This window comes from Silene latifolia, chromosome 1 (assembly GCF_048544455.1).
Source record: "Silene latifolia isolate original U9 population chromosome 1, ASM4854445v1, whole genome shotgun sequence".
NCBI lineage: Eukaryota > Viridiplantae > Streptophyta > Magnoliopsida > Caryophyllales > Caryophyllaceae > Silene > Silene latifolia.
The window spans coordinates 181889545-181916904 of record NC_133526.1 but is presented as its reverse complement, the minus strand read 5'-3'; the positions used below and the strand labels follow the sequence as shown (position 1 = coordinate 181916904).

General features: G+C 37.3%; 1 protein-coding gene across 1 annotated transcript; it reads left to right on the top strand.

Annotated features, from left to right (window-relative positions):
• Positions 1 to 308: 308 nt before the first annotated feature.
• Positions 309 to 25613, top strand: LOC141613005 (putative LRR receptor-like serine/threonine-protein kinase At1g53430). The gene is made up of 24 exons (XM_074431748.1): positions 309 to 503; positions 19115 to 19289; positions 19458 to 19529; positions 19627 to 19695; positions 19793 to 19864; positions 19933 to 20004; positions 20109 to 20180; positions 20250 to 20321; positions 20436 to 20507; positions 20611 to 20682; positions 20989 to 21060; positions 21165 to 21236; positions 21341 to 21406; positions 21487 to 21531; positions 21631 to 21669; positions 21753 to 21802; positions 22204 to 22550; positions 22770 to 22968; positions 23060 to 23194; positions 23546 to 23658; positions 23758 to 23968; positions 24265 to 24502; positions 24640 to 24790; positions 24953 to 25613. The coding sequence occupies exons 1-24, from the start codon at positions 395 to 397 to the stop codon at positions 25382 to 25384; spliced, it is 3027 nt and encodes a 1008-aa protein (XP_074287849.1). The 5' UTR covers positions 309 to 394; the 3' UTR covers positions 25385 to 25613.
• The last annotated feature ends 1747 nt before the right edge of the window (positions 25614 to 27360 follow it).

Sequence of the window (27360 nt, the reverse complement as noted above, 5' to 3'; positions counted from 1 at the left end):
ATTACTTGAGTTTCTATAATTATACCAAACAGTAATTTCACTTCAGCACATGACACAAATCAACCTCATAACTCATAAGTTAGTTTGTCTAGTTGAAGACGGACACTATTCGTCACAATCTGAAGATGGATCGTGTCCCTCTCACAATATCACAAGTAGAAAGTCAAGTGGGGTACTCCATTTAATTCTCACTTAATTTGCCACTTACATATTGTGAGAGATTGAGAGGGGCACTATCCGTCTTCAATTTGTGACGAATAGTGTCAGAATTTGTGCTTATAAATAAGTGCTCCTTCAGCCACTTATCCAGGCATCTAGCCAATACACTCACTCCCAGAAACTCTAGAGACTATTTCTTGTTGGAATTTACAAGGAAGCTTGATTGAATACAAGAATGGTGGCTTTTCCTCCAAAACTTCGACCTTACTTCCTTTGCATGTTCCTATTCATTATCTGTGTCAACAAATTTGGGTTTAACGCCCAACTTATCCCTGAAGATGAAGGTAACTCTACTTAAACTAGTGTCAAACACGTGTAAATTACACGTTTGTTTATTTAAATATCGTTACCATTCAAGATTTTACTCCCTCCGTCTCAATCAATAGTTATCTATTGATTTTGTCACAAATACCAAGAAAAGGAAAATGAATGAATTTGGACCACACAAAACTACAGCCCCAAATGCATATGAAAGATGGTCCACAAAGAACTTCCAAAAGACGAAATAGATAACTATTAATTGATACACCTAAAAATAGAAATAGATAACTATTGACCGGAACAGAGGGAGTAATTTTAAATTTAATTTAACAATAAATTTAATTAGTTTATATATTACATTACTACGTGCTTATTATTACTCGTTTTAATAGCTAGAATCCTATTGTTGTCACATACGTATAAGAAATGTCAAACCCTTTTCCTTGTGACGCTAATAACAATCAGTTATATAAAGTCGTCCATGACTAAACACTGGCCGTGGAAGACATAGACACTAGATTCATTACACAATCATCGTAAAGATAATTTATATATAATAATAAAACAGCTACTCTCCTATAGGACCGTCCTATGCTATAGGACGGACCCATTTAACAAAGAGTCCAAACTATTTAGAAATAAGGAATTTTGGTAAACTGAGAGATAACGGAGTGAAAGACAATAACCGCAACATGTCAACAAAAACCCAAAGCATGGAACGTGGTCACGTGGAGAATGGAGCAGATATTTCTACTGCATCAATCTATAGTAGTACTAGTTTGAAACATCTTGAGTTCTGACAGTAAATGTTTGAGTTGTGAATTTGTGATCACAACTAAAGTGGTTGCTGTATTTTGTAATTATTCAAGTTTTTAACTTAAAGTTGTGAGTTTTGAGTACAAATATACTCTCCGTGAGTTTTAAATTTTGGAATTATTCAGAGGACATAAATCAATGTTTTTTCAAAATTGTCTATGATAAATGTGAGCCAAGGTTCTCTCCATTTCTTAAAAGAAATGGATGGTCCATTTCTTTTTAACGGACCGGATCGTATTCTAGCTTCATCCAAAGGCTCCAATTTTATGCATGAAAATAAAGAGAAAATGGGTGTAGAATAAAACCTATTATTATATGAATCTTAGAGAGGAAATGGAGAGAAAGGAAATGGAGAGGATCCTCATGCGATAAATGTTTATCACTTTGTAAAGTTTATCCCAATTTAACTTATTTTGAATTATGAATATTAGTACATAAAGTTTTAGTTACAAAACTAGTACTTTGTAAAGTTTATCCCACTTTAACTCGAAACTACAATTTCGTCTAAAATATGAGTTAGCGATTTAAAATCATGAGTTTACAACTTAAAGTAACAAACTTGCAAGATAGAAGCCAATTTGAATCCAGATTGGAGTTTTTCCTAGCATAATCAAATGTTATCAAACAAATACTGTTAAGAAAATTAGGAATTATTATGAGTTTTCAACTTAAAACACCGTACATATATCATTTGTCTTAACTTGAGAGTTCACACTAATTTTTTTATAATAGCACTACGTTTATCATCTAGAAACCTCAAAATACTTTTTCCACTTAAAGGCCTTAGCTTTCAATTTAAAATGCAAGTCTTTCAACTTAATGACAATGAGTTCATAACTTTAAGGGTGTGTTTGGATAGCAAAAGTGGAGGGAAAGGGAGAGGAGGGAGAAGGAGGGAAGAGAAAGGAAGGTAAGGGAAGGGGAGGGCAAATGGGGTGTGGGTATTTGGATACAATTTCTTCCAAATCTTGCCTATTGTGGAGAGATTTTGATTTGTCTTGGAGGAGGAAAAATGGATCCCTCCAAATCTCTCACCCTCCATTTCCCTCCACACTTATTTCCTATCCAAACAAGGGATTTAAAATCCCCTACTCTCCCTCACTTTCTTTTCCCTCTAAATCCCTCAATCCAAACACACCATAAGTTATCAATTTTAATCTTAAAATCTGATGAATGACACTTTGCAAATATAAACTCACATGCAAATATGATGAGTAACATCTGTAAGCGTAAAATTTTCATGAACACGGCCGTACCACTAATCAATTAAAATCTTCAATGGTAGTTTTCAAATAATAAATCACAAACTAAGCCGTTGTCTTTGAGTTAAAGACACTATATTTGACCATTGGAGACATAAAAAGTTAAATTGCACATAAAAAACTTTTACATCTTTGATTTACTCCATAGTTCATACAAAGAAAATACAAGTTTTTAAACTCTATTCTTGGGACTTTGGGGGCTACGTAACCAAAATTATTTACATCGTTTATACAAAGAATATGTAAAGTTTCAAATTCCAAAAAAACTAGCTAATCAGTACATCTTCGAGACCTCAGCTCCAGTGACCTTTGAGATCAATAAATCAAGATCACGAAAATAATGTTACATAGACTCATAAGATGCTCAAGGACGATATCTTCTTGCTCAACTTCAGCCGTCAACCAACTCTGCATTTCAAACATTTTTAAGGGACCACTAATTCAATAAAAATATCAACCAACAATACGAAATTGCACCGATAGATGACTGCAATTATCAACAATTGTTACACTGTGGACTAAATCGAAGAAAGTCTATTAACCCTAACAAAATTACCAGAGTTATACATAAACAAGTCCAGAAAATCTAACAAAATTACTTAGAAGCTAGCATTATAATGTTGGTTAGTTGTTGAAATAATAAAAGGCCACCAAACAAATATTAATAATTAATTGCAGCTAGTCTTGCTATAGACGGATATATCTGTCTATAGCTAAAGACAGGTCAAATAGCTTGAAAGTGGTGACATTTTTGACCCCATCACCCCACTTGTTGCTTGTCCTATTAGGAATGTAGTATTGTATTTGGTCCGTCTTTAGTTATAGACGGATATGTGCCATCTATAATGAGATTTTGTGTAATATTGTGAGTAGCTTTTAGTAATCTCTCATTTTTGTTATCTAGACCAATTGGTCAAGTTGATCGCCAAATTTGGTAAACTAAGTAATCAGACAAAAAGGGTAAGTTTTCAAGGTAAAAGTGTATGTTATCGACAAAAAGTAATATAGATGATAGTTAGACTAAAATCTTTAGATTTCATCATAAAAGTAGTTTATTTAAAAACAGCAGTATTCATCCTATAACCCTCAATTAGTATAATATACAAGCAGAAGTTATGAGCAACAAAACAAATATTGTGTATTAGTCAAATATGAGCAACAAAACATCAATTGATACTGTCCATGAGATATGTGACATTTTTCTTGCACAAAAGTGAGAAGAATCAAAGTTGAACATGTTGGGAAATTAGCACCAATCTCCCACGCGCAACGGAAGTAACCAATCGACAAGTAAACCGTAAAAGTAAATAAATGTAAGCAATAATAAGATGAGACGGTATTTTAGGGTCAAACCCAGGGCAAAACCTTCCGAACCGGAAGTAAAACCCACTAGCCAAATCGACTAGAATCCACTATAATAATATAGTACCAGTACAACGTAACCGTCTCGAATTAATACCAATCCGAAACCCACAATAATATAAGATAACGATCTCTAGCCCTCCAGTAATATTAGTCAATGCCACTAATATAACCCCTAGAGTAACCTCCTAAATTATTGTATAAAAAACACCCGTTGTACTGCCTCTCACCCTCAAACCCGACTTGCTATTTTCTACCAAGCTAAGTCACCTTGTTTGATATAATTTTGTGAGATATATTTTCCAAAGGAATTGCATCCTTTATATAGCATGTGAAAGTGACGTTATAACTTAATACCATAATGTCACTTCACGTTATCACAACAAATGAATTAATAATAATTCATATGTTTTCACGTAATTGTGAAACACACATGAATCCATATTCATTTCCACCTAATGTTACATGTTGTCATCAATACATGTAACACTTAGATAATTATAACCTTCTTTGTGTTGGATAAGTTGCATTTACGCAACAAATCTCCCCCTCCAACAAAAGAGATAACCACCGAGGAATTAACCATTGGCCTTATGAAATTACCAGCTGCACACCCGAGTTAGTATCCGGTCCTCACCCTAACTCACTATCACGCCAACGCACCGTGTATGCACCTAAACCCGTCAATGACGTTAATTGACTCCGGAGAGAAACCTCTTGCTCTCCACCTTCCTACCAAATAGAATTTTACCTTTGCGCCCGTCTCAGTAACCCGAAAACAATCTACCTTCGTCGCCTCTTCCGCAAACGAAACACGTGCACGACTTTTCCGTTTCCAAATATCCTTTGAGGTTTTTACCGCATATGCATCCGACATCATATAAACCACGACGTAGCTCCCCCTTCATGAGGACCATAGAACCCTTAGTAACTTTCATTACTCCCCCATGAGCTTTACACCCATAACCTTCGGAGTCTAGTTGACTAAGTGAAATTAAATTCTGCCGCAACTTTGGAACATATGCAACCTTGTCCAAAGTATGCACCACCCCATTTGACAATTTTATTTTTACTACCCCAACACCCATGACATTAACTGTTGAGTTATCAGCCAAACTCAACTTCCTAGCCACGCCTTCTTGGAGCTCATCAAAATTATCTTTCCGGGTGCAAACATGGTTGACACAACCAGAATCTAATATCCATTCTTCCTTGGAAGATACGTCGTTCACATCCGTGACCGCAAATATGTCACTATCATCGGTAAGGAAACAACCACTACTTCCTTCACCGGCAACCAAGTTGGTGTCGCCCTTGTTTTCTTCATTCCCGCATTTATTAGGACAAAACCGCCTAATATGCCCAAGGTCACCACACTTGAAACACTTCACATCATTATTCCTAGAAGCGTTCCTGGACCGAGACCTGCCATGCTTCGATCCATCCTCCCTGTTAAACGATCGACCTCTCCCATCCCGAGCAACTGCAATTGTACCCGTACTGTCACTCCGTACCTCAGCCTTGTCCTTCTTCCTCGCATCAAAGGACAATAAAGCTGTTTGTGCTTGCTCCACCGTGATGGTGTCTTTACCGCACAAAATAGTATCCACATAAGTCTCATATGTGTCTGGGAGAGAATTGAGGAGTAATAACGCCTTATCTTCCTCCTCAAGCTTTACTTCGATCTTCTTTAACTCGTCTAACAGTCCATTGAACAAATTCACATGTCCAATTAAATTATCATCCTCATCCATCCTCAACCGATATAACCGCCGCTTCAAAAGCAACTTGTTGGTCAAACTCTTCGCCATGTAGAGTTTCTCCAACTTTTCCCATATCACTGATGGAGAGTCGTCATCAAGAACACAATTGATGACAGAATCCGAGATGCACAACCTAATAGTACTTGCACACTTAGTGCAAACTTCTTCCCAGTCGGCATCACTCATCTTCTCCGGCTTACCGTCAACTCCTTTCAAGGCTTTAGCCAAGCCAAGATGAACCAGGAGATCCTTCATCCTTCTTTGCCAAAGGGTGAAACTACTTTTACCATCAAATTTTGGTACTGCAAATTGAGACCCCAAATTTGACATCCTTGCCAATTATAAACCAGCCACCGGACCGAGCCTAGTGGCTCTGATACCACTGTTGGGAAATTAGCACCAATCTCCCACGCGCAACGGAAGCAACCAATCGACAAGTAAACCGTAAAAGTAAATAAATGTAAGCAATAATAAGATGAGACGGTATTTTAGGGTCAAACCCAGGGCAAAACCTTCCGAACCGGAAGTAAAACCCACTAGCCAAATCGACTAGAATCCACTATAATAATATAGTACCAGTACAACGTAACCGTCCCGAATTAATACCAATCCGAAACCCACAATAATATAAGATAACGATCTCTAGCCCTCCAGTAATATTAGTCAATGCCACTAATATAACCCCTAGAGTAACCTCCTAAATTATTGTATAAAAAACACCCGTTGTACTGCCTCTCACCCTCAAACCAGACTTGCTATTTTCTACCAAGCTAAGTCACCTTGTTTGATATAATTTTGTGAGATATATTTTCCAAAGGAATTGCATCCTTTATATAGCATGTGAAAGTGACGTTATAACTTAATACCATAATGTCACTTCACGTTATCACAACAAATGAATTAATAATAATTCATATGTTTTCACGTAATTGTGAAACACACATGAATCCATATTCATTTCCACCTAATGTTACATGTTGTCATCAATACATGTAACACTTAGATAATTATAACCTTCTTTGTGTTGGATAAGTTGCATTTACGCAACAGAACAAGTTATATACTTATATATGTGGGTTAAAGAAGTTTAAAATTCATGCCATAGCTGAAATTGAGCGAAGAGTAATAATACGTACATAAAAAAGCATAAATAAACCTTTAAAAACCTTAAATAAGAGAAAACAATACTATAAGCAACAGCTAAAATAACAAAGACTTCGAAAATTTACATTTAATACTCCCTCCGTCCAGTGTTTACCTTATTATTTACTATTTGTGAGGGGTATTTTCATCAAATGTAAACAAATTATTAGAACGTTGGGGTTACATATAATGCATAAATAATCATAATTGAACAACAATGATTACCTGACGAGAAAAAATTAAGAGTGCTAAAGGATGTCAAGGGGTAGCACAATACATGAAGAAACCAAAATATACACGAGAGATGTGGAAGGTAGATTAGATCATATGAGAGATTGAGAGAGGAGAGGAAAGAGGAAAGGGGATGGAGAAACTCAAACTTTTTTTTTTTTTTTTTTGGCAACCGTAAATAAAGAGTTTTACATTCGCATGGCCCGAGAAGCGAGACCATGTGCTACAAATTTAAGATTTCTAGCAATATAAGCGAAACTTAAACAATGAAAAGACGCATAAAAGTCCTTGAGATCCTGCAGAATGCCTTTGATGCCATGATGAACTCCTGCAAAACCTGCAATCTGGCAAAGTAAGGGTAGACAATCCGACACTACCTCTAGATGAAAGAATCCCCTACCGACGGCCCATTGAAGAACTTCAGAGATACCTAAGGCCTCCGCTTGCAGAGCTGATTTAGCCTTAGTCTTCCTGCTTCCGCTCTCAATCATAACCCCATCACTATCATACGCCACCCACCCTATCGCCGCGTCCAAGGTCTTCAACCATCCAGCATCAACCTTTATCCGTATACCTCTACAATGACCCCGTCTACCAACTATATAAACTGGGTGACCATCCTTAATAGTCTGCATACCATCATCTCCTAACGAATGTGACACTCGTCCTTGCATCTTCTCATTGTGCTCCTTCTCGTTCAGTCTAGATTGTAGATACACCTCAACATTGTTAGCGATTGATCAAGAAGTACGCACGGCATAACCTGATCTCCTCTGAAGACCACATTGTTACGAGTGGTCCATAGACCCCATAAGGTTGCCAAGAAGACTAAAATTTGACTTTCGCCCCCCTCCAAAGTATCTAAATACCGGATCCAGTTTATGACCCAATCACCAAGCGGGATCATCGCAGTGCCTTCGACCCGAATCCCAAGGGCCGTCCCTGCCCAAACTCTGGAAGATAAAGGACAATCTCTAAAGATATGCTCAATTGTCTCACTATGTTGTTGATCCCCTAAGCACATCCGACATGTATGACTCCCTTCAATCGATCGTTTATGAAACTCATAACCTACAGGCAGGGTGTTTGTGACGATCTTCCAGATCAAAACCTTCCATACATTCGGCCCAGGTAAACCCCAAAGGCGGGCCTTACAAAAACCCCTCCCTGACATGGTGATCCTGGATTTATCTTTTAGAGTACCATGTTGTTCAAAAAACTCCATGAAGGCAATGCCGTACCCACTCTTCACCGAATAATTTCCATCACTAGTGAGAGGCCAAAAAACTTCATCATACTTTCTAGACGTACATAGGGGAGATGCCAATATCCAATCCGCATCCTTTTCCTTAAAGAGGGCACGCACTAGAGGAGCATTCCACGTCAAGTCACGATTCCATAACTCCCGTACTTGAAGGCTACCCAGAAAAAGAAAGGCCGAGTCAAGCAAACGGTCTTTCGGTTCCGGCGTATTTGCATTGACCCACTTTGTATTCCACGCGTTAAGTCTAGATTCCAAGCCTGGCTTCCAACCAATGTTATCCAGAATTAGCTCCAGGCCATACCTAATACTTTTAATCCCCCATGAACAGCCCGAACCATGTCTAGGTCGAAGTCCATCAACAAAGGTATTCGTTCCAAAAATCTTTCGTCGGAAAATCCTACTAAAGTAAGAATCATCCCCCGAGACAAGCCTCCAACCATGTTTATCAAGCCTTATTGAGACATCCAACATTTCTAATACCCAATCCTCCCGAACTCTTAGGAAGACTTAGAAAATTCTTGCTGCACCAATGAAGCTTTTTCCCCAGTTTACACCCAGCCCACCAAAATTGTGCCAACAGAGAATTGAGCTTTGCTGACACACTTACCGGAATTTTGAAAACCGATAGAAAGTAATTAGAGAGATTTGATAGGACTGAAGAAATTAAGGTAAGCCTACCAGCTGCCGATAAGAATATTCCATTCCATGAAGAGATGCGTTTGGTGACATAATCAAGAAGAGAATCAAAAATCCCCTTCTTAGATTCCTGAAACTCCGCGGGAATCCCCAAATATTTTCCAATACCTTTTGAAGATCGTACTCGAAGAGTACTCATGGTCTCTTGTGCCTTTGCTAGTGTTGTACTCGGACTAAAGAGAATACCAGATTTATCTAAATTCAACTTTTGTCCTGATGCATCACAATAATCATCCAAAATCCTTTTTAAATTAGCCGCCGCTTGTCCCTTATCTTGGAAGAAAAAAACAGAGTCATCCGCAAAAAATAAATGTGTGATCGGTTCCTCCTGCTGACACAGTGTGATCCCTTTCAAAAGACCCACCTCCTTTGCATGCTCAATCTGCCCTCCAAGTACCTCCATACAAAGAATAAAGAGGTACGGGGATAAAGGATCACCTTGGCGCAAACCACAATACGGTTGAAACGAGGCAGCGGAGAACCATTAAAAAGGACCTCGTAAGATATCGTGGTAACACAATTCATAATCAGTAGAACTAATTTTGGTGGAAATCCAAACCGAATGAGAACTGCCTCCAAAAAATCCCATTTGATTCTATCATAGGCTTTACTCATGTCCGCCTTAAACGCACACCGACCATGTTTTCCTTTTTTATGGCTCAGTATACGATGGATGGTCTCATGGGCAAGTAAAATATTATCACTGATATACCGGCCAGGAATGAAGGCATTTTGTGATTCACTCACCAGAGATCCCATAACCCTTGCCACTCTATTTGTAATACATTTAGACACAATGCGCATGAGAACATTACAAAGACTTATGGGCCTGTAATCCGTGACACCTTCCGGACTATCAGTTTTAGGTATAAGAGTGATAAAGGTTCTATTCAGTTCTCGTAGGACCCTGCCAGAATTCAATATAGATAGCACAGCCTTAGTTACCTTCTTCTTCACTAAGGGCCAACATTTCTGAAAAAAGCACGCCGGAATACCATCCGGCCCCGGGGATTTATACGCTCCCATCTGGAAAACAGCGCCCCGTACCTCTTTAGCTGTAAAAGGCTTGAGAAGATGGTCCGCATCATCATTCGAGATAAACCTTTTAATCGGAGAAAGGATCCGATCAAAGGAAGCCACCGATCGTCATTCCACCCCCTCCTGATTACCATCACAAGCCTCGTACAGAGTCTTAAAGTTCTTTTGGAATTCAGAACTTACAAGATTATGATCATAAATCCACACACCATCATCACCTTTAAGACCATGTATATAATTCCTCCCTTTCCTCCCCTTGACCCAGTTAAAGAAGAATTTCGTACATGTATCACCATCCACTATCCACCGCATCTTAGCACGTTGTTTCCAAAAGATCGCATTTGCCTTTGCAAAAGCCTTAACTTCCTCATTTGCTTGTATATACAGCTCCTCCCCTCCACCCGAAACATCCAAATTCATACCGTCCTCCAACTTTTTATCAAAATCATCCCATACCTTCCTCTACTCACCCTTTTTATCCAATGCCCATTTCTTTGCCGTAGTTCGTACCCTTGCAAGTTTCCGGACTACTATAAAAGCCGGTGATCCAACCACCACTTGGTTCCAGGCGACACGTATCCCATTCAAACATTCCTCGTGATCTAACACCCAAGCATCCATTTTATATGGTCTTTTTCCTCCACTCCCAGTAAGCTGCAAATCCAGCTCAATGGGAGCATGATCCGATAATTGTACGGGATAGTGTTTAATACCCGTAATTGGGAAATGCATAAGCCAATCCTTAGAGCCTAAAGCCTTATCAAGCCTCTCATATATCCTTTGGTCACCCTTACGATTATTACACCATGTGTATCTCGGCCCCTTGAACGGTATATCAATTAATTCATTCCTAATTTTCCAACTTACAAACTCATTTGCTCCCCTAATAGGATTCTGATTACAACTCCATTTATCCAAAAAACAATCCACCTGATTAAAATCTCCAATAATAAGATACGGATGCGTACAAGACTCAATCCATGCATCCAACTCATTTAGAACAGAAGTACGTAAATTTAACTCCGGAGCACCATAAAAAAGCACAAGATACCAAAAGAGACCATCATATTTCTTGACCAAAAGCACAATAAAGTTACTACATGCCCTTACAAAAGTCATCTTTGCTTCCCTTTTCCACCCCACCCATAGACCTCCGGAGGCTCCAACGGCGTCGACCCCAAAACACTTCACAAAACCTAATGATCTAAACATAGGGAATACTTTATTCGCATTACATTTGGTCTCGATAAGAAAAAGGAAATCATAATACTTACTATCTAACAACGCTCTTATCTTCGGAATTGTAGGGGCGAGCGTGTTATTAAGACCCCTACAATTCCACACAAGGCCCATCATGGTGACAGAGGAGGTTGTGTAGGCCCAACCTCCGCAACGCCATCAGCATCAGAAAACCCAGAATCTGCAGTAGTAGTAGGAGTTCCAGGGACTCCATTAACGGAGTAAGAAGAAGAGTCACTTGAGTCAATCATAACCACATCCGGTACACTCACCCTAAAACCGTAGTGCATACCTGTCTCTCTACCAGCTAAAATACCATCCCCATCACAGCTTCTCTTGGCAAGCTGCCTCAAATACTCCTTAGCATTTTCCAGCGACTCTTTTGCCTGCTCAGCTACCTGAGAAAAGTTTGCCTTCGCATGCCCCATAGATAGAAGCACATCTTCCTGGCCAGCATCGGGCTGTGACGAGCGTTTTATTTTCTTAATCCCAGCTATTAAATCACGATTTCCATTCTCCAGAGACTCTGACCCATAGTTCCAGTCACCCATACCCGATAAACCATCAGAGGTGCATCTATATTTAGCGAGGGACAATTCCTGACAATCATAAATCCGTTTAGCTTCAGAAGCCACACCCTTCCCCTTGTCATTAGTATGCATCACAGAAGAGGGATCACCAGTGTCATTCGCAGACCCACTAGTAGCCTCCATTACTGAAAAAAGACAGGGCTCAGCTAGGGCAAGGAATGACGAAGAGGCTTTTTTAAGTTCCGTATCCCCTTTCAGAATGGCCACGGGTGCAAAGAACCCAGTAGTGCATCCTATTCCAAAAGTAGGAGCATTCCCTACCGAATAAACATCATCTATAAGCACAGTATCATCGCATATAGTCCCACCCCTTTTTTTATTTAGGATCCTCAAGAGCTCGGTAGCCTTCTCAAAGGAATCCCATTGATATTCCGGAATGTCGATGAAAGCAGCCTCAAAATTAGCTTTTCTTTTACGTGAGGGAGAAAATTGACAGATACTATTAGTTCCCATAGAATTCCCAGCTTCTTTTGATCCATCCGTCATAGAGGTATGGGGAAAGCAGACGTTAGACTCTGACTTGGAAATATTAACAGGGAGAATTCCCTCCCTACCCTTCATTCTACTATTTTTCAGAGGTATAGACAATTCCAGTTTCACAAGTGTAACTACCTCCTCTTGCTCTTGCTCCACCTGGTTGATTTTTTTAGGGATAGTTTCTACCATCTCAGCAATATTTCCATTGTTGCCATAAAATCCAGTAGCTAGGTTTCCAATGTTACCATAAAAATCAGTAGGTGTCGTGTTGTCATAATTCATTGTATGCAACTCCAACACACAGTTGAGCTCTTTCGTGTCAAAGTTATTAGTAGTCTGATTAGATTCCTCAATCTCGGATATAGATGACTGAACACAATGAGACGAGTTCTGCACAGTCTTACCAAATTCATTTCCCTCACACTCCTTAGGTTGAAGCAGCGGCCCCATAAAAGGTTGCATTCCTTGCACAAAAATCGAACCCGGATAAATTCTTGAATCAACAGAGGGGTGTCGAAACTTCTTGTCCTGCCACATCCTAGTTCGATGTACACTGGAAGTAGAGTTTGATGGAGGTACTCGCAAATCCAATTTAAACATAGTAAAGTTATTCTGAGCCGATAAAGTGGGAAAACCCCTAAGAGTAACTTCAGACAAAAGCGTGTCAATGTTTTTCTTTATTATCACATCCGTTTCAAAACAACCACTAACCTTGTGACCAAGACAGCCACACCGAATACAAGTCTTACTTATCCCCTCGTACTTGAATTGCACCCACACTAAAGACCCATCATGTAGAGCTAGATAAAAACCCGGAAGTAAAGGTTTATCAAGCTCTACTACCACCCCGATACGCAAAAACATCACCCTGAAAATTTGTAGAATCAGCCAATGTAAATTCGTTACCAAACATACTCCCAACCAATGAAGCAATATGTGAATTAAGGAATTCAAAAGGGAGGCCATATACCCTTACCCAGATCCTTGCATTTGTAAAGCTCATGTTATGAGGAAAGATATTCGGCAGCCATTCCTTAAACACCATTAAAGCACCATTGAAGAAAGCAATATTCCTATCTATAATATCATTTTTATCCAGTAAATTAGAGCATTTAAAAATATAGAGATCGCCCATTTTATATGCAGAAATACGACCACGAGTGGCCCAATGATCTCGAACAATTTTGTTAATCAAACCAACACTAAGCGTTCTATAATCAACGAGGTAACCAATCGCACATGACGCCCAACTCTCCTTCGATTCATCAATGATCGATTGATTATAACCCGACAACATCTCAGGAAACGGATGAACAAAGGATGAAATAGACAAAGCAGAAAGAACAATAAGGCTTACCGAAACCCGCTTAGTACTAAGTAGCTGACAAAACGAAGTAAGAAACTTGATTAAATTGAAATCCGCACCGATTTCTAATCGAACCAAAATTAGGGTTCTTACTGAAAAAACTACCAGATTGAAGATAATAGGAATAGAAGGTAATAGAGTTTATAAGGGTGATTATTAATAAAAGAAATTTGGTGGAGATTATTGTGATTATTGGATTATTAAGTATTGATTTTCGTTAGAATTGGGGAGCTCACTTTCAGTGAGAGGAAAGCTCTTATTTTAGAGAGATATTTCACTTTATATTATAGCAAAAATAGTGCTTTGTTTTAATATTGTGCACTGAGAAACTCAAACTGAAACAGAAATGTAAACAGAATAAATGATGGGAAGTTATAATTTACTTTTTGGGCTATTACTACTTAACTAGTTTTATTCCCGTGCAAAAAATGCACGGGTCGTAATAGCAGGCGCTATTATTAGATACATGAACATATAATTGAGCGTGATTAAGCGTTCAAAACCGTGACAGTATAAATAGTCCATATTTGGAGATTTGAATATCAGATAATATACAACCGTATTTTGTTAGAATTATATTAAAGGTATTTGACATGTTAGACCCGTTGAATGTATGTAAAATTATAAATTGCAACATTTATATAAATTGTGACATTTTAACTTATGTTTTAACATAAGCAATTAAAATAGAAATAAGAGATAAAAATAAGAGGAATTGATTTGAGGAGAGAAGGTAATTAAATAGTATAGGAGATATGGCGGGGCCCACATATAAAAACTAACCAGCCAATCAAAAGACAAGAAAAAACTTGGCTTTTATACTATGTAGATGGGTTGGTCTTATAGTATAAGACCGCCTTATTAAACAATTTGCAACCCACCTCCACATCACCAAGTCATCTATTAGCAAAAGACAAAAATAAATGTTTTTTTTTTTAAAAAAAGCACTATATAAAATCATCCCTCTTTTAAAATAATTTTAGCATGTCATACTATTATTTGTAATTTAAGAAAGAAAAAAAATTAACTTTCAAAAAAAAAAGTAAATGTTTAATTTGTAGCATTAAATACAAACTAGACCACTACAAACATTAAAATTTATCGTTTTAGCTTTAAAGTAACTTATGAAACAACAATTAGGCCCTGTTCTTTTGGACTTAAAGTCACTTAATTTAAGTTCACTTCAGATCCTATAAGTTCAGTTCAGTTCAGTTCAGATCCTATAAGTTCAGTTCAGATCAGATCAGTTTCAGTCCAAAAGAACAGGGCCTTAGACATCAAAGTAAATTCTAAATTTTAATTTTAGGATTTTATTGTAAAATAAGTTATCTTGCAAAAAAAAAATCATATTATATCACTATAATTTTTACAACGTTTGTAAATGTTATCATCTCTTACTAGCTTAAGACCCATGTAAATTTGCACGGACATATAAATTGAAAATATAAATAAGCTTTTAATATTTTAGTTTAGTTGTGCAATATTATGTTGTATAATTGTACCCGTTAATTTCAATGAATTGTTACATATAAAAAGAGTTTGAAAAATAAAATAACATATTTTTTTCATATGACATACTTCAAATATTATATAGCGCATTAAATTTAAACATCATAGTACAATGATAACATTGAGAGCACCAAGTATGCTCTTCTAAAGCCATGTTATCCTATGAAATAACAAAAAATATTTTGTAATGAAAAGAACAACTTAACGCAAAAAAAAAAAAAAAAAACTCGTATGAAATTGACACGATTAATGACGATGAAAATATATGAGAAACATATTAAAAGTAAAGAATATTGGCGAATGATGAAAATGAGCAACGGACCTACCGCCGTTGTATCCGAGTACTCAATTTCCAATTAAGTAGTTCCATATTACTTTCATCCGGTCTTACGTCTGCTTATCGATATAATATCCTAAATTTTAAAATGTTGTGGTTTTCACCGAACTACATGAATTATATTTAATTCAGGTGAAATATTTTTTTAGTCTGTTAGCAACAAAAATGTCAACATATTTCATACTAACGAAGTTATAATCATGCGTAAGCTTAAACAATACTGTAAATCTTAAAGGCACCCGTGATTTTCACGGGTGCAAAAGCGCACTCCATCTTTCTTCCCAACGAGTCTCTGTCCACTTCGCTCGCCGTGCAAGGAGTCCGGCTAGTAAAATAAGTAGAAGTAGATGTAAGATAAGCAATATGAAGGAATCGATAGAAGTTATTATTGAAACAGAGAATGAGTAGTAGGAAAGTGGTAATGGCGAAATGAGTAGGGGAGAGGGAAAGACGGAAAATGATGAATGACCGAGAGGAAAGATAAAAATGAAGGCATGAATTATGTGTTAGCATTGCACGTGAGAAGCACATGGAACACTGTTCCAAGAACAGTAGATGGAGTTGGGGTCAGGAAAAGCTTCATCAGGTATAGGTAGTAGAAATCGTGTTTAATATGTTTCGCGTGGTCGCAGGGCATATTATGGCCCGGTCGCACTCGATTCGCGGGTAGCGATCCAACTAAAAATTTTAATTCCAGTGGGGACCGCCCAAATTCCCACCACCGGCCCTTTAAAAATATGAAAGGGGCCAGATTTCTGCCCCCAATGTGGTGTCCTCATATCCCTGAGTGGATGTCCTAGTTAAAGTTACTTACGTTAGCTACATTTACATCCACCACCAATATCTCCTTTATAATTCTCCAAGAGTTCCTTCATAATGTCTAGGTACTCATTACACAATCATCTTATGTATAGTCTATGTACTGACGTATATTAACAACAACTAGTATAGATTCCGCGCAAATGCGCGGTTTTGTAAATAGGCATATTAGAGAAAATAATAATTATATTAATAGTATTTAACTCCAGTTCACATTTAATTATAAAATTTAAATTAGTAATGTTTTGTATTAAAAGGTAAAAAAGAGCAAGTTCAAAACTTTTAATCCGTATAAGAATGACAGTTTTATTCGAACTATTTTGTTAACTTTGTTTTTAAAAAAAATATTGTTATTATATCATTATATCCACTAAAGGCGTAATATAACTGTTAAGTAATTATTGTAGCCATCAAGTTTAGTTTTAAAAATAATAATAATAGTAAAATAGTAAAATATTGGTTTCACATCATGCTTATAATGAGTACAATTTCATTTATGTAACAAAATAAGAATATTCTATTAATATGTCTAATCAAATTGAAAAAATATTACTCCTTTTAAATGGGCTAGAATTATATATTTATTACTCCGTATATGAAATTAAAGTATGAGTTGTTCTTTTTCACATACGAAATTTACTTTTTTACATACGTCTTTTACAATTTTACCCTTGTTATTTTTTTTCTCCCTCCCCTAATTGATTTTCTTTCACCTCCCTTCCATTCACTCCTCCATGCCTTCCCTTCACCTCCCTCCGGCAACCACTTTGTCCGACCTTATACTCATCGAGCCATGGTCCGACCAATCTCTACGCCCCCTTAAACAGACCTCCCCTCTGATTCGACCACTCCATTGTCATCCCGTCCGTTCCCCAACCTTCTTTCTCCCATATCAAGGCACCATTATTATTATTATTATTATTATTATTATTATTATTTGGTATACACACAACAAATGTACGTACACTAGTGTGAGAATCTGAATGGTGCGTCAAATGTCAAGGCACTTCGTCCTTTGCAACTTACGGCAAATGTCAGAACTTAATGTCAGGGCCCCTGAAAAAATTGAAGGTTAATAAACCCTAATAATTTCAACAAATCAAATTAATAATTGTTAAACTACTAAATTATTTCATTAATTGGAAAATTATGATCCATTGTTCAAATTTTTAGAGTAATTAGATTCGATATTAGGGGAAAAGCTAAAAAAGCACCTATATAAGAGTTAATTTGTATAAATTCAGAAAAAGGGTATGATATGGAAAGTTAACGAAAAAGTGTATGTGAAAAAAAAGTAAAGTTCGTATGTGAAAAAGTAATTCCATTAGTTTTTTATCTTGTTTGCTGATTAAAATTATTACTCATAATTTTTTTTCTCTAAATTTATTTTTAACACATACGATTAATAATGTAATTACTCCCTCCGTTTAATTTTATTTGTCATTTTAGAAAATTAAATTTCCTTTTTAATTTATCATTTTACGATTTTACATGTATAAATGTATTATATATTTATTAGATTAAAACGAGTTTAAATAACCCGATTTGAATAAACCACCTAAAGTTTTTGATAATTCCAAGGTATTTTATTTTTGATTTAACAATTAGTCCACTATATTTAACCCATTTTAAATTTACCATTCCACCCAAGGGCCATCGTAATTCCACACATTTGCACCGCGCGAACCACCTTTAGCAAATTAATTTACTCCAATTACAGTGCTTTTCCTTGATTCTTGATTGTCTACTTCACTTGTAAGTATTTGTGTCTTCCCTTTATGAAATCCATTTTTTTTTTTAGATTAAATTACTGAATTTTGTAGCATTGCAAGGCGGTGGCCGGTGGCTAACAGGGGGCCACCGTAGCCAGGCGGTATTAATACTGAAAAGTGGAATTATTGAAGCTTTTAGTTGAAATTTCGATTTCGCCCCGCTGGAATTTTTCGCCCACTCCTAATTCTCCCTAATAGAACTTCTTCATTCAATCCTAATTTATGTTTCTTGTATGACTTTGGTGTTTGACTACTCCATTTCTCAGTTAATATTTGTTTAGCTATGATTAAAATATGAGGATAAACAAATGATCGAGACTGAAGGAGTATTAATTATTTCAAATACTCCGTAGTATGAGTTGATTTACTTGGCTAAAGTCATGAATAAATAAGGCAAGACTCTCCTGGGAACATTTTGAATGAGATTATGCATTAATAAGTGGGTTCTATAACTGTTACCGAAACTGTAGTGTGGCGGTTCTAATGTCCGTGTTTTGCAAACTACTTGTACCATGTATTATGTCTGGGATATTGCGAGAAAATAAACCGTTCAAGGTAGGACTTTTTTGAACGGGCAAAAGTGAAATTGAAATACAACAGTTGTCTTTTATAAGACCATTTTAGACTAATTTTGTGTGAAACGGATCCCACCAACATGAAAATGACACACCAAGTTGAAAGGTTGTAAATGTGTAGAGGGAAACAAATGTGATGCGGATTAAGGACATGCCGATAAAGTATACTAAGGGTAAGAAATAATCCACAAAATGCTTGCTGTTGACATAATTTATTTTCCAACTATGTCACTGTGACTCCAAAGTCCAATCTTTTAATATAAAATAATTTCCCGCCTCCTTAAATTTTGGTACAGACATATGTAGTGAATTACGTGAATGGAGTAGAGTACTGTACCTGCATTTGTTTTGACAGTCTTCCCTTGTGCTTGGCAGTGAATTCTCTGAAAATTATTTCGAACAAATTGAAAAATACACATTGGAGAGTCAGTCAAACATCCTGCAGCGATGGAGGTAGAAGTTTTAACAAAATATTCAGCAATGCAAGTCTTAGCAACGTTACCTGCGACTGTTCTTTTAAGGGAGGCACTATTTGCCATGTTACACACATGTATATTTCCATTCTCCTCTTGCCTGCTGTTCTTTAATGTCCTTGTATAAGGAACTCAGACTAGTGTTCTATGTCACATCCACATAATCTCATTGATGAATGTTTATCGGTAACTTTTGGCAAACTGAGTCTGTTTTCCTTGTTTGGATTTTTTTGTTCTGGTTACAGTCAGTTGAAAGGACTTAATCTTACAGGAGTTTTGCCTGAAGAATTCGGAAACCTTAGTCATTTGCAAGAAATGTAAGTAATTGAGTGAGTTGGGACTATCTGTACTCTTTTTACCGTCACTCAATGAGAACTGCGTGACACTGACAAGTTAGGTTCACCTTGTTCCCAGCGATCTCTCCGTAAACTATATTACTGGAAGAATTCCTGAAAGTTTGACAAAGATCCCGCTTGTCATCTTGTAAGCATATTGCTCACTTGTCTTCATAATACGTGCTTTTAGATATGTTTTGAAAGGTTGTGTACAAGTTTACATGTGTTTTTGCTATGCATTACAGAACGCTGCAGGGGAATCTGAACACTGGTCCGATTCCTTATGAAATTGGGCGGATAACCTCTCTTGAACAATTGTAAGTGCCTTAACAGTTTTTAATTTCATCACTAGTATTGTCTTTAATCTTTATGTAGGATTTTTCAGAGTCTTGCAAGACAACGGATTTGAAGGACCTATTCCAAGGAGTCTCGGGAATTTGAAAAACTTGCAGAATTTGTGAGTTAAAATTTCAGCATGAGTTTAACTCACACACATTGTTCCTCTTATGGTAGGTTGGCAGCTTGAGAATTGACATCAATATTGCTTATTCCTAAATGCAGGGTTCTTGGTGCAAACTTCTTCAACGGAACTTTACCTGATACATTAGTCAATTTACAGAACTTGACAGAACTGTAAGTCACCCTTGTTTCAATTTACAGAACTTGACATTCCTGCATCTAACTATTGTGTACTACTTACAGAAAGTTGAATGGAAACACGATATCTGGTAAAATACCAAGTTTCATTGGTAGTTTGACCAACCTTACGAAGCTGTGAGTTTTCTTAATTTGAGTGCACATGTAATAGTATGTTTGGATCTCATTTGAGCCTTTTGCTCATGACTTTGTCTCATTTTTTTGCTTTTGTTTACACTTTACACCTTACAGGGATATCCAAGGCACTTCTATGGAGGGTCCGATTCCATCTACATTTTCTTCTCTGAGAAACTTGCAAACTTTGTAAGTGCAAAAATATCCTGTTTTTTCCATCTGTTGTATCTGACTTTCTTCTTTATATTAGAAAGACCTGAATCTTGATGAATCTATTGTAAATAATGCTCAGGAGAATTTCAGATCTCGATGCAAATAGCATATCTTTTCCAAATGTGGCAGACATGACAAGTTTAAATTATCTGTGAGTCCATGTTTTAATGATATTGGTACATTTCCCTTGTTTGGTTAGCAAACTGAATAGGACGGTTTTGGAGGTGAGGGAAATGGAGGGTACCATTTTCCGTTCTACAAGTTAAATAAAAAACCTCTACAACATAGGAATGATTTGGAAGAAAAATGGCATTGGTGCATTCGCCATTCGCTCTGCCCTTTCCCTCTCCTCCATCCTCTTTTCCTCCCCTTCTCGTCCCTCCTCAGTCCTTATTGTGAATCCAAACAAAGGGTTAGTTTTCAGTCCAGTTTCTGACATACTGTAGTATGTGCTCAGAATATTAAGGAACTGCTCAATAACAGGACGAATCCCTGATTATGTACAGAGCTTAGTGGAGTTGAAGCTTCTGTAAGTAATACTTATGTCGCCTTTTAGATTATTGCCAACTTCTGTTGGAGTTAATCAGAATTTAAAATAAGAAATGCTTGCTGCTTTATATCTATATATTGCAGGGATTTGAGCTTCAATCGTTTAAGCGGTCCTATTCCCGAAATATTGGGTAGATTCGAACATCTAGTGTATCTGTAAGTTAATATGCATATAAAATATAGCCAAACCGACTTAACTAGTTACTAATCTCTTAATAACTCCTGACAATCATAAGGATATTTTGATGCTGCTGATATAGGTTCCTTGCAAACAACTCACTTTCTGGACCATTGCCAGATTGGATATTGGACCACAAATATTATATGTGAGTTTATATCTGTTCAGAAATAACTGCAAGTTTTTAAACAAATCAAATTTTACAGTACTTTTTCTTGGCTGTTGCAGTGATGTATCGTATAATAATTTTAATGATCGCCCGCAGGCAAATGTGTAAGAATAATTTTACAGTACTATTTTCTTGTACTTTTTTCTCCAAGATTTATCCAATGGTGTCTCTTCATGGATCTATTATTTCAATTTTTCTGACAGGAATTTGGTTGCTAGCTATTCACCTAAAAAGGGCAAATCGTATGTTCTTCTATTTTCATATGTATCATTGCTTGAAATGTCTTTGTTTTTTCCCCTTGTTCTGAAATGAAATTTATCTGCAGAGTAAATTGGTACATGATGAAGGACCTCCCTTGCTCCAAAAAACCCCAATGTAAGAACATAATTGATGTTATAGTTTGCGTACTCCTTCCGTCCATTTTTGTCAAAGTAAGGTCATGTGAATTAACCTTTCCTCATTTCCTGGACTGTTGTCTCTTAAAAGTGGTCCTAAAGAAACTGTAAACCTACAGTAGGTCTCCCTTGTGACGGGTCGGATATTACGACGGGTATTTTGTGAGTGGAGATGGGTAGAGGGGACAGGGTGGGCACCCACCCCATGTGCTCCTTCTCTCACCCTTATGGGTTTTTTGTGAGACAATATGGTACCCGTCACAAGTTTGTGACGGATACCCTCCGTCATAAGGGAGAATTTGTGGTAAACCTATTGGGACTGAGGGAGTATTTCGTTGCAATGTTGTCTCCTTTGTCACACTCCTAAAACACTTTTGGCAGATTATTCTTTATTCATTAATTGTGGCGGAAGCAATATGACTTTCGAACGGAACAAGTATGAAGCAGATGCAAGTCCTGGTGGCCCTTCTACTTTCTATGCATCCGGAGAACAATGGGCTTACAGTAGTACAGGATCTTTTATTAATACTGTCACAGCCAACTTCATTGCAGTGGACACATCTAATGCTAATGTAACTGGTATTTACCAAACAGCTCGTCTGTCACCTCTTTCACTCAAGTATTATGGCCTTTGTTTGTTACGAGGCAGTTACACAGTGAGGCTGCACTTTGCTGAAATAATGTATTTTAGTAGCCTTGGAAGACGCTTCTTTGACGTGTCAATTCAGGTATTCCATGAACTTCTGTTCGAGACGTGTGGTAACTTCTTAAACATTAAAGTAACCTTTGTAATTTTCTTTATGTTGGACAACAATCTCACTGTTTAAGCATGAGGGTAAGATTGTGTACTTTTGAACCCCCTTACCTTGCCCTGGACCTTTGAGACAGTGGGGTAATGTTATTGTAATATGTTTGAAGTTTGACTTAAATTATTGCGACAATTACAGGGGAATGTAGTGCTGAAGAATTTTGATATTGCTGCCGCTGCTGGAGGTCATCATAAGCCCATCATTAAGACGTTTAACGATATCTTTGTTAATGGAAGCACACTCGAGATCTCCTTATACTGGAGTGGACGAGGAACTACTACTGTTCCTATCAGAGGCGCATATGGACCTCTTATATCGGGGATCGCAGTGACACCCAGTTCGTCAACATTCCATGTCAAATCAATACTTAGTCTTATCATGCTGTCTTGCTTATGTTGTTTATGAATTTCCCTTCCGTCTTTTTGCAGACTTTAACATTCGCAAAGGACTCTCAGGTGTGGCCGTTGCTGGGATTGTGCTTGCTTTTTGTGCCATTCTTGTGTTAATTCTGGCCATTCACAGAGTTACTGGTTTTGTAGGTGGAAGAAATGATGAAAACGAAGGTTAGTATTACATTTGGGAAAATTTATATATCAAAATATTTATTGAGCTGCCAAAAAAATTCTTAACACTCCCTCTTGAGATAAGAGAAGACACACTCAATTATGCTTATGCAGTGCGACTCCACGAGCAAAGTGAGCTGAAGTAGTACTAATCTAACGTCATTGAAGATTTTCAGTTACATTCAAATACAAGTTAACTTAACGCTGCTAACTGGCTAACTTCATTTCTCAGAGCATCAGACCTAAATATCTTGTCATATGACAACTATAGTTTGGGTTAGTTATCTGCAAACAAAAAAAAAAAAATTCTTTACTCCAAATTTGCGTACTGAAATAGTTCAAGCAATGCAGAGTTTCACAGACTAGGGACGGCTTACTTCTCCTTAAGGCAGATCAAAGCCGCGACAGAGAACTTCAGTATCCGCAATAAAATAGGTGAAGGAGGTTTTGGGCCTGTTTACAGGGTACACTATTGATCCATTTTTATTCACTTTGTTGCTTGCTTAGCTAAAACTGTTGACATTGCAATCATGACCGTTTTTTTCATTATTGTGTGAGTTCAGGGTGTAGTGGCAGACGGCAAGGTTATCGCTGTCAAACAACTGTCCTCGAAATCAAAGCAAGGAAACCGTGAATTTGTGAATGAGATAGGCATGATTTCTGCCTTGCAACACCCAAATCTTGTTAAATTATATGGATGTTGCATTGAAGGGAAAGAATTGCTGCTTGTATATGAATACATGGAAAACAACTCGCTTGCTCGTGCACTTTTTGGTAAGTACAACTGTACAGTATGGAATACGGAGTATCTAATTACGCCTAACAGAAAATTACCTTGAATATTACTCCCCATCTTATTCATATATATTACCGAAGATGTCTTAGTCTAGTGGTTAAGACGGAGGTATTGTGGACAATAGGTCCCAGGTTCGAATCCCCCCTCCCCTCTATTGTAATGCGACTAACATATATTTGGAAAAGCTAATGTTCAAATTTAACATTAGTTGGGATCATTAAAGTAACAATGGGGGCATAAAATTTGGGATTGAGGTAGTAATAAACCTTTCCAGGACAAGAGAATCAGAAGTTGGCCCTGGACTGGCGAACAAGAAGGAAAATATGCTTAGGAATTGCAAGGGGGTTAACTTATCTTCATGAGGAGTCGAGGCTGAAGATCGTTCACAGGGACATTAAGGCGACTAATGTATTACTCGATAAAGACCTGAATGCTAAGATATCCGACTTTGGTCTGGCTAAGCTTGATGAAGAAGAAAATACTCATATAAGTACTAGGATTGCGGGAACAATGTGAGTTTATGGTTACTTCTTTTTTACCCACAAGATATCGCAAGCATATTCACTCAAGTATTATGCTGAAAATGGAACTGTAGTTATTTGCCCCTCTATTAAACTCAATAACCTTTTAAAATTGATTTCTTTTTCAGAGGATACATGGCTCCCGAGTATGCGATGAGGGGTTACCTAACCGATAAGGCAGATGTTTACAGCTATGGAGTTGTCGTTCTTGAGATTGTGAGCGGGATGAGCAATACTAGCTATAAGCCAAAGGAAGAGTTTGTCTACCTTCTTGACTGGGTATTTTCCTGCTTTTATTGCCTTCTGCTTATATATACCATAATGTCTCTTCATGGCCATGTTATTAAATGATGACATTGATCGCAATTGCGCTAACAATTGTGAACGTCGTGCCATACTGCTGCCATGTTCATTTGTAATCTTGTTCTCTATCTGGTAAAGGCCTGTGTCTTACACGAGCATGGAACCCTTCTGGAGCTTGTCGATCCAACTCTCGGCCAAAGTTACTCGGAAGAAGAGGCACTGAGGCTGCTGAACCTAGCATTGTTGTGTACCAACCCATCTCCATCTTTAAGGCCGTCTATGTCTTCGGTTGTATGCATGATCGATGGCCAAATTCCTGTCCAAGCCTCGACTGTCAAGCTTAGTGGGACCAACGACCAACTAAGGTTCAAAGCTTTGGAGAGAATATCCAAGGAAGAGCATTCTCTTCATTCAACGAGTTCGTACTCTAGTCAAACCCAAGGGAGCACCGGGATAGATGGTTCGTGGATTGATTCTTCGGTTTCCGTGCATAGCAATAACGGGATGAGAAATGATTTACGTTCTGACTCCATCAAATTACTTCCTGACACGGCTGAGACAAAGTTTTAGTGACATGAGAATTGAAAACATCACCAATATTATCCAGAAGTTTCTTTCTTATCCTTCATATATACTAGATTTTACATTTTTACTTCGTTTCCATGAAGGCCAGGGTGTGTGATTTTGTTAGTAATAATACGGAGTATTAGTCATGAAACTCGTATTGTAAGACGGAGAGTCGGAGATAGTACGTCCTTATTGTGTAGCTCAATGGTTAAGGAGCTCCTTATGTGTATGAAATTTCTTATTTTTTTCACCATTGCTATTGCCCTAAGAGCAATTTTAATGTCAGCTCCGAGTATATGTTCAGCTAATTCCAAGCAAAAAAAAAAAAAAAAAAAAAAAAAAAAAAAAAAAAACTTTTTAACTAAGAATGTGGGAAAAGTAAAGGAACTCTAAATCGAACATGTTGCGATCTCGTATTTCGATTCTAGTTGCCTTTGAATTGTTAAGCTCATTCAATTGTTAATTAACAAATAAACCAATAGTAAGAGTTTTTCTTTTCAACTTTTACTGTTCAACTTACAAAATTTTCAAATAAGCTGTAAATATGATGTAACATTACTTTATTGTCATCGTCATAGTATGAACTATTATGAGGCCGGTTATAAGGAAGACTAACCGTCACCACATTTTCATACTGTCCCTTTTTTCGTTCCAAAACCAAGAAAAACCATTTTTTTTGTATATGATATGGCAAATACAAGATTTGGATGAGTAGAATACCCGCGAGTGCTAGGTCAAGCAAGTCCATAGTCAGTTAGTCACCCATGACATAAGATAGGTGACAATGTAAAGTCAGTGGAGCCTGGAAGGAGTAAACATCCCATCTTGATGTCTACTACTCCGTACATAACATCACATGTAACCACAATATAAGAGGATTAAGTAATCGGCTCAGAGTTGTACATCTTTGAATCCTTCTTAATTAATGACCTTCATTTGGTGATGCGGACACAAATGGAGATTGGAAACCAACAACTATAAACCGAGGTTTCGTTTCGTCCAACCATCAGCTTAATTTTCTCGGGAATCCTATTAATTACTCGTAAGAGTCAAGAGCAGTTCCATCAGTAGTGATTTTAGTCATACTTATGATTTATGAGTACCACCGTACCCTGTCTCGCTCCACAAGTGATTATCAGTCTATCACTGTAACGGTATCTGATCCATGGTTTAGAGGTCATCAACGAAACCCTTTAACCCGAAACATCTCATCAATTCTCATGCCGGAGACCTCTATGTCCATCTACTAAAAGATCGAGGTTCTGTCGTGCGTGCACGGCAAAATTGCATCAGTTTCATTCTTATATAGTCCAAACTCCAAACATTTAAGGATAAATTACGTAGTAAATGCAATTGAAAATGCCAACCTCCTTTGGACCGATTTACATTAATCGGGTAGACACACTTAGTTATGCCGATCGGATGCTAATTAAGTTACTGATCTAAAGGGCGTATTATATCGACCGAATTTGCACCATTATGTAGTTAGTCTTTTTCTAATGATCGACCCTAAATCCCCCTCCTCCCCCCCCCCCCCCCCAAGTTAATATTCATTGTGACTTGAACCCTAGACTTGTTTTATATTTAATTTCGTCTTATTTACTTTTATCTTGGTTACTATCAAATTAGGGTTGCTCTTTCACATATGCCTTTTACTCTTTCACATACTTTTTTTCATAAAATTTCCATCATCTACCCTTTTTCTAAATCTAAACAAATTAGGTTTTCATTTCCCCTAAAATTAAAACCTAATTCTTCTACAACTTGAACAATGGATTACAATTCTTCAAATTCTTCAATTAATGAAGTAATACTAATTTGTTTAGCTATTATTAAAAACTTGTTTATTGTTTATTAATTATTTTGTCTTTAAATTAGGGTTTATAATCACCCTAAAAGTTCTTCAATTATGTTGATGGCGGAAGGCATGTTGAGTGGTGGGCTGTGAAGGAGGGTCGTCGGGTCAGGTGGGCGGTGGG

Bases quoted from the DNA above. Each gene is read 5' to 3' on its own strand.
- LOC141613005 (XM_074431748.1), top strand. From the start codon at position 395: ATGGTGGCTTTTCCTCCAAAACTTCGACCTTACTTCCTTTGCATGTTC. The intron at 20,508-20,610 runs GTAAGTGCAAAA...AATAATGCTCAG, and splicing joins CTGAGAAACTTGCAAACTTT to GAGAATTTCAGATCTCGATG. The intron at 23,195-23,545 runs GTTAGTATTACA...CAAGCAATGCAG, and splicing joins AAGAAATGATGAAAACGAAG to AGTTTCACAGACTAGGGACG.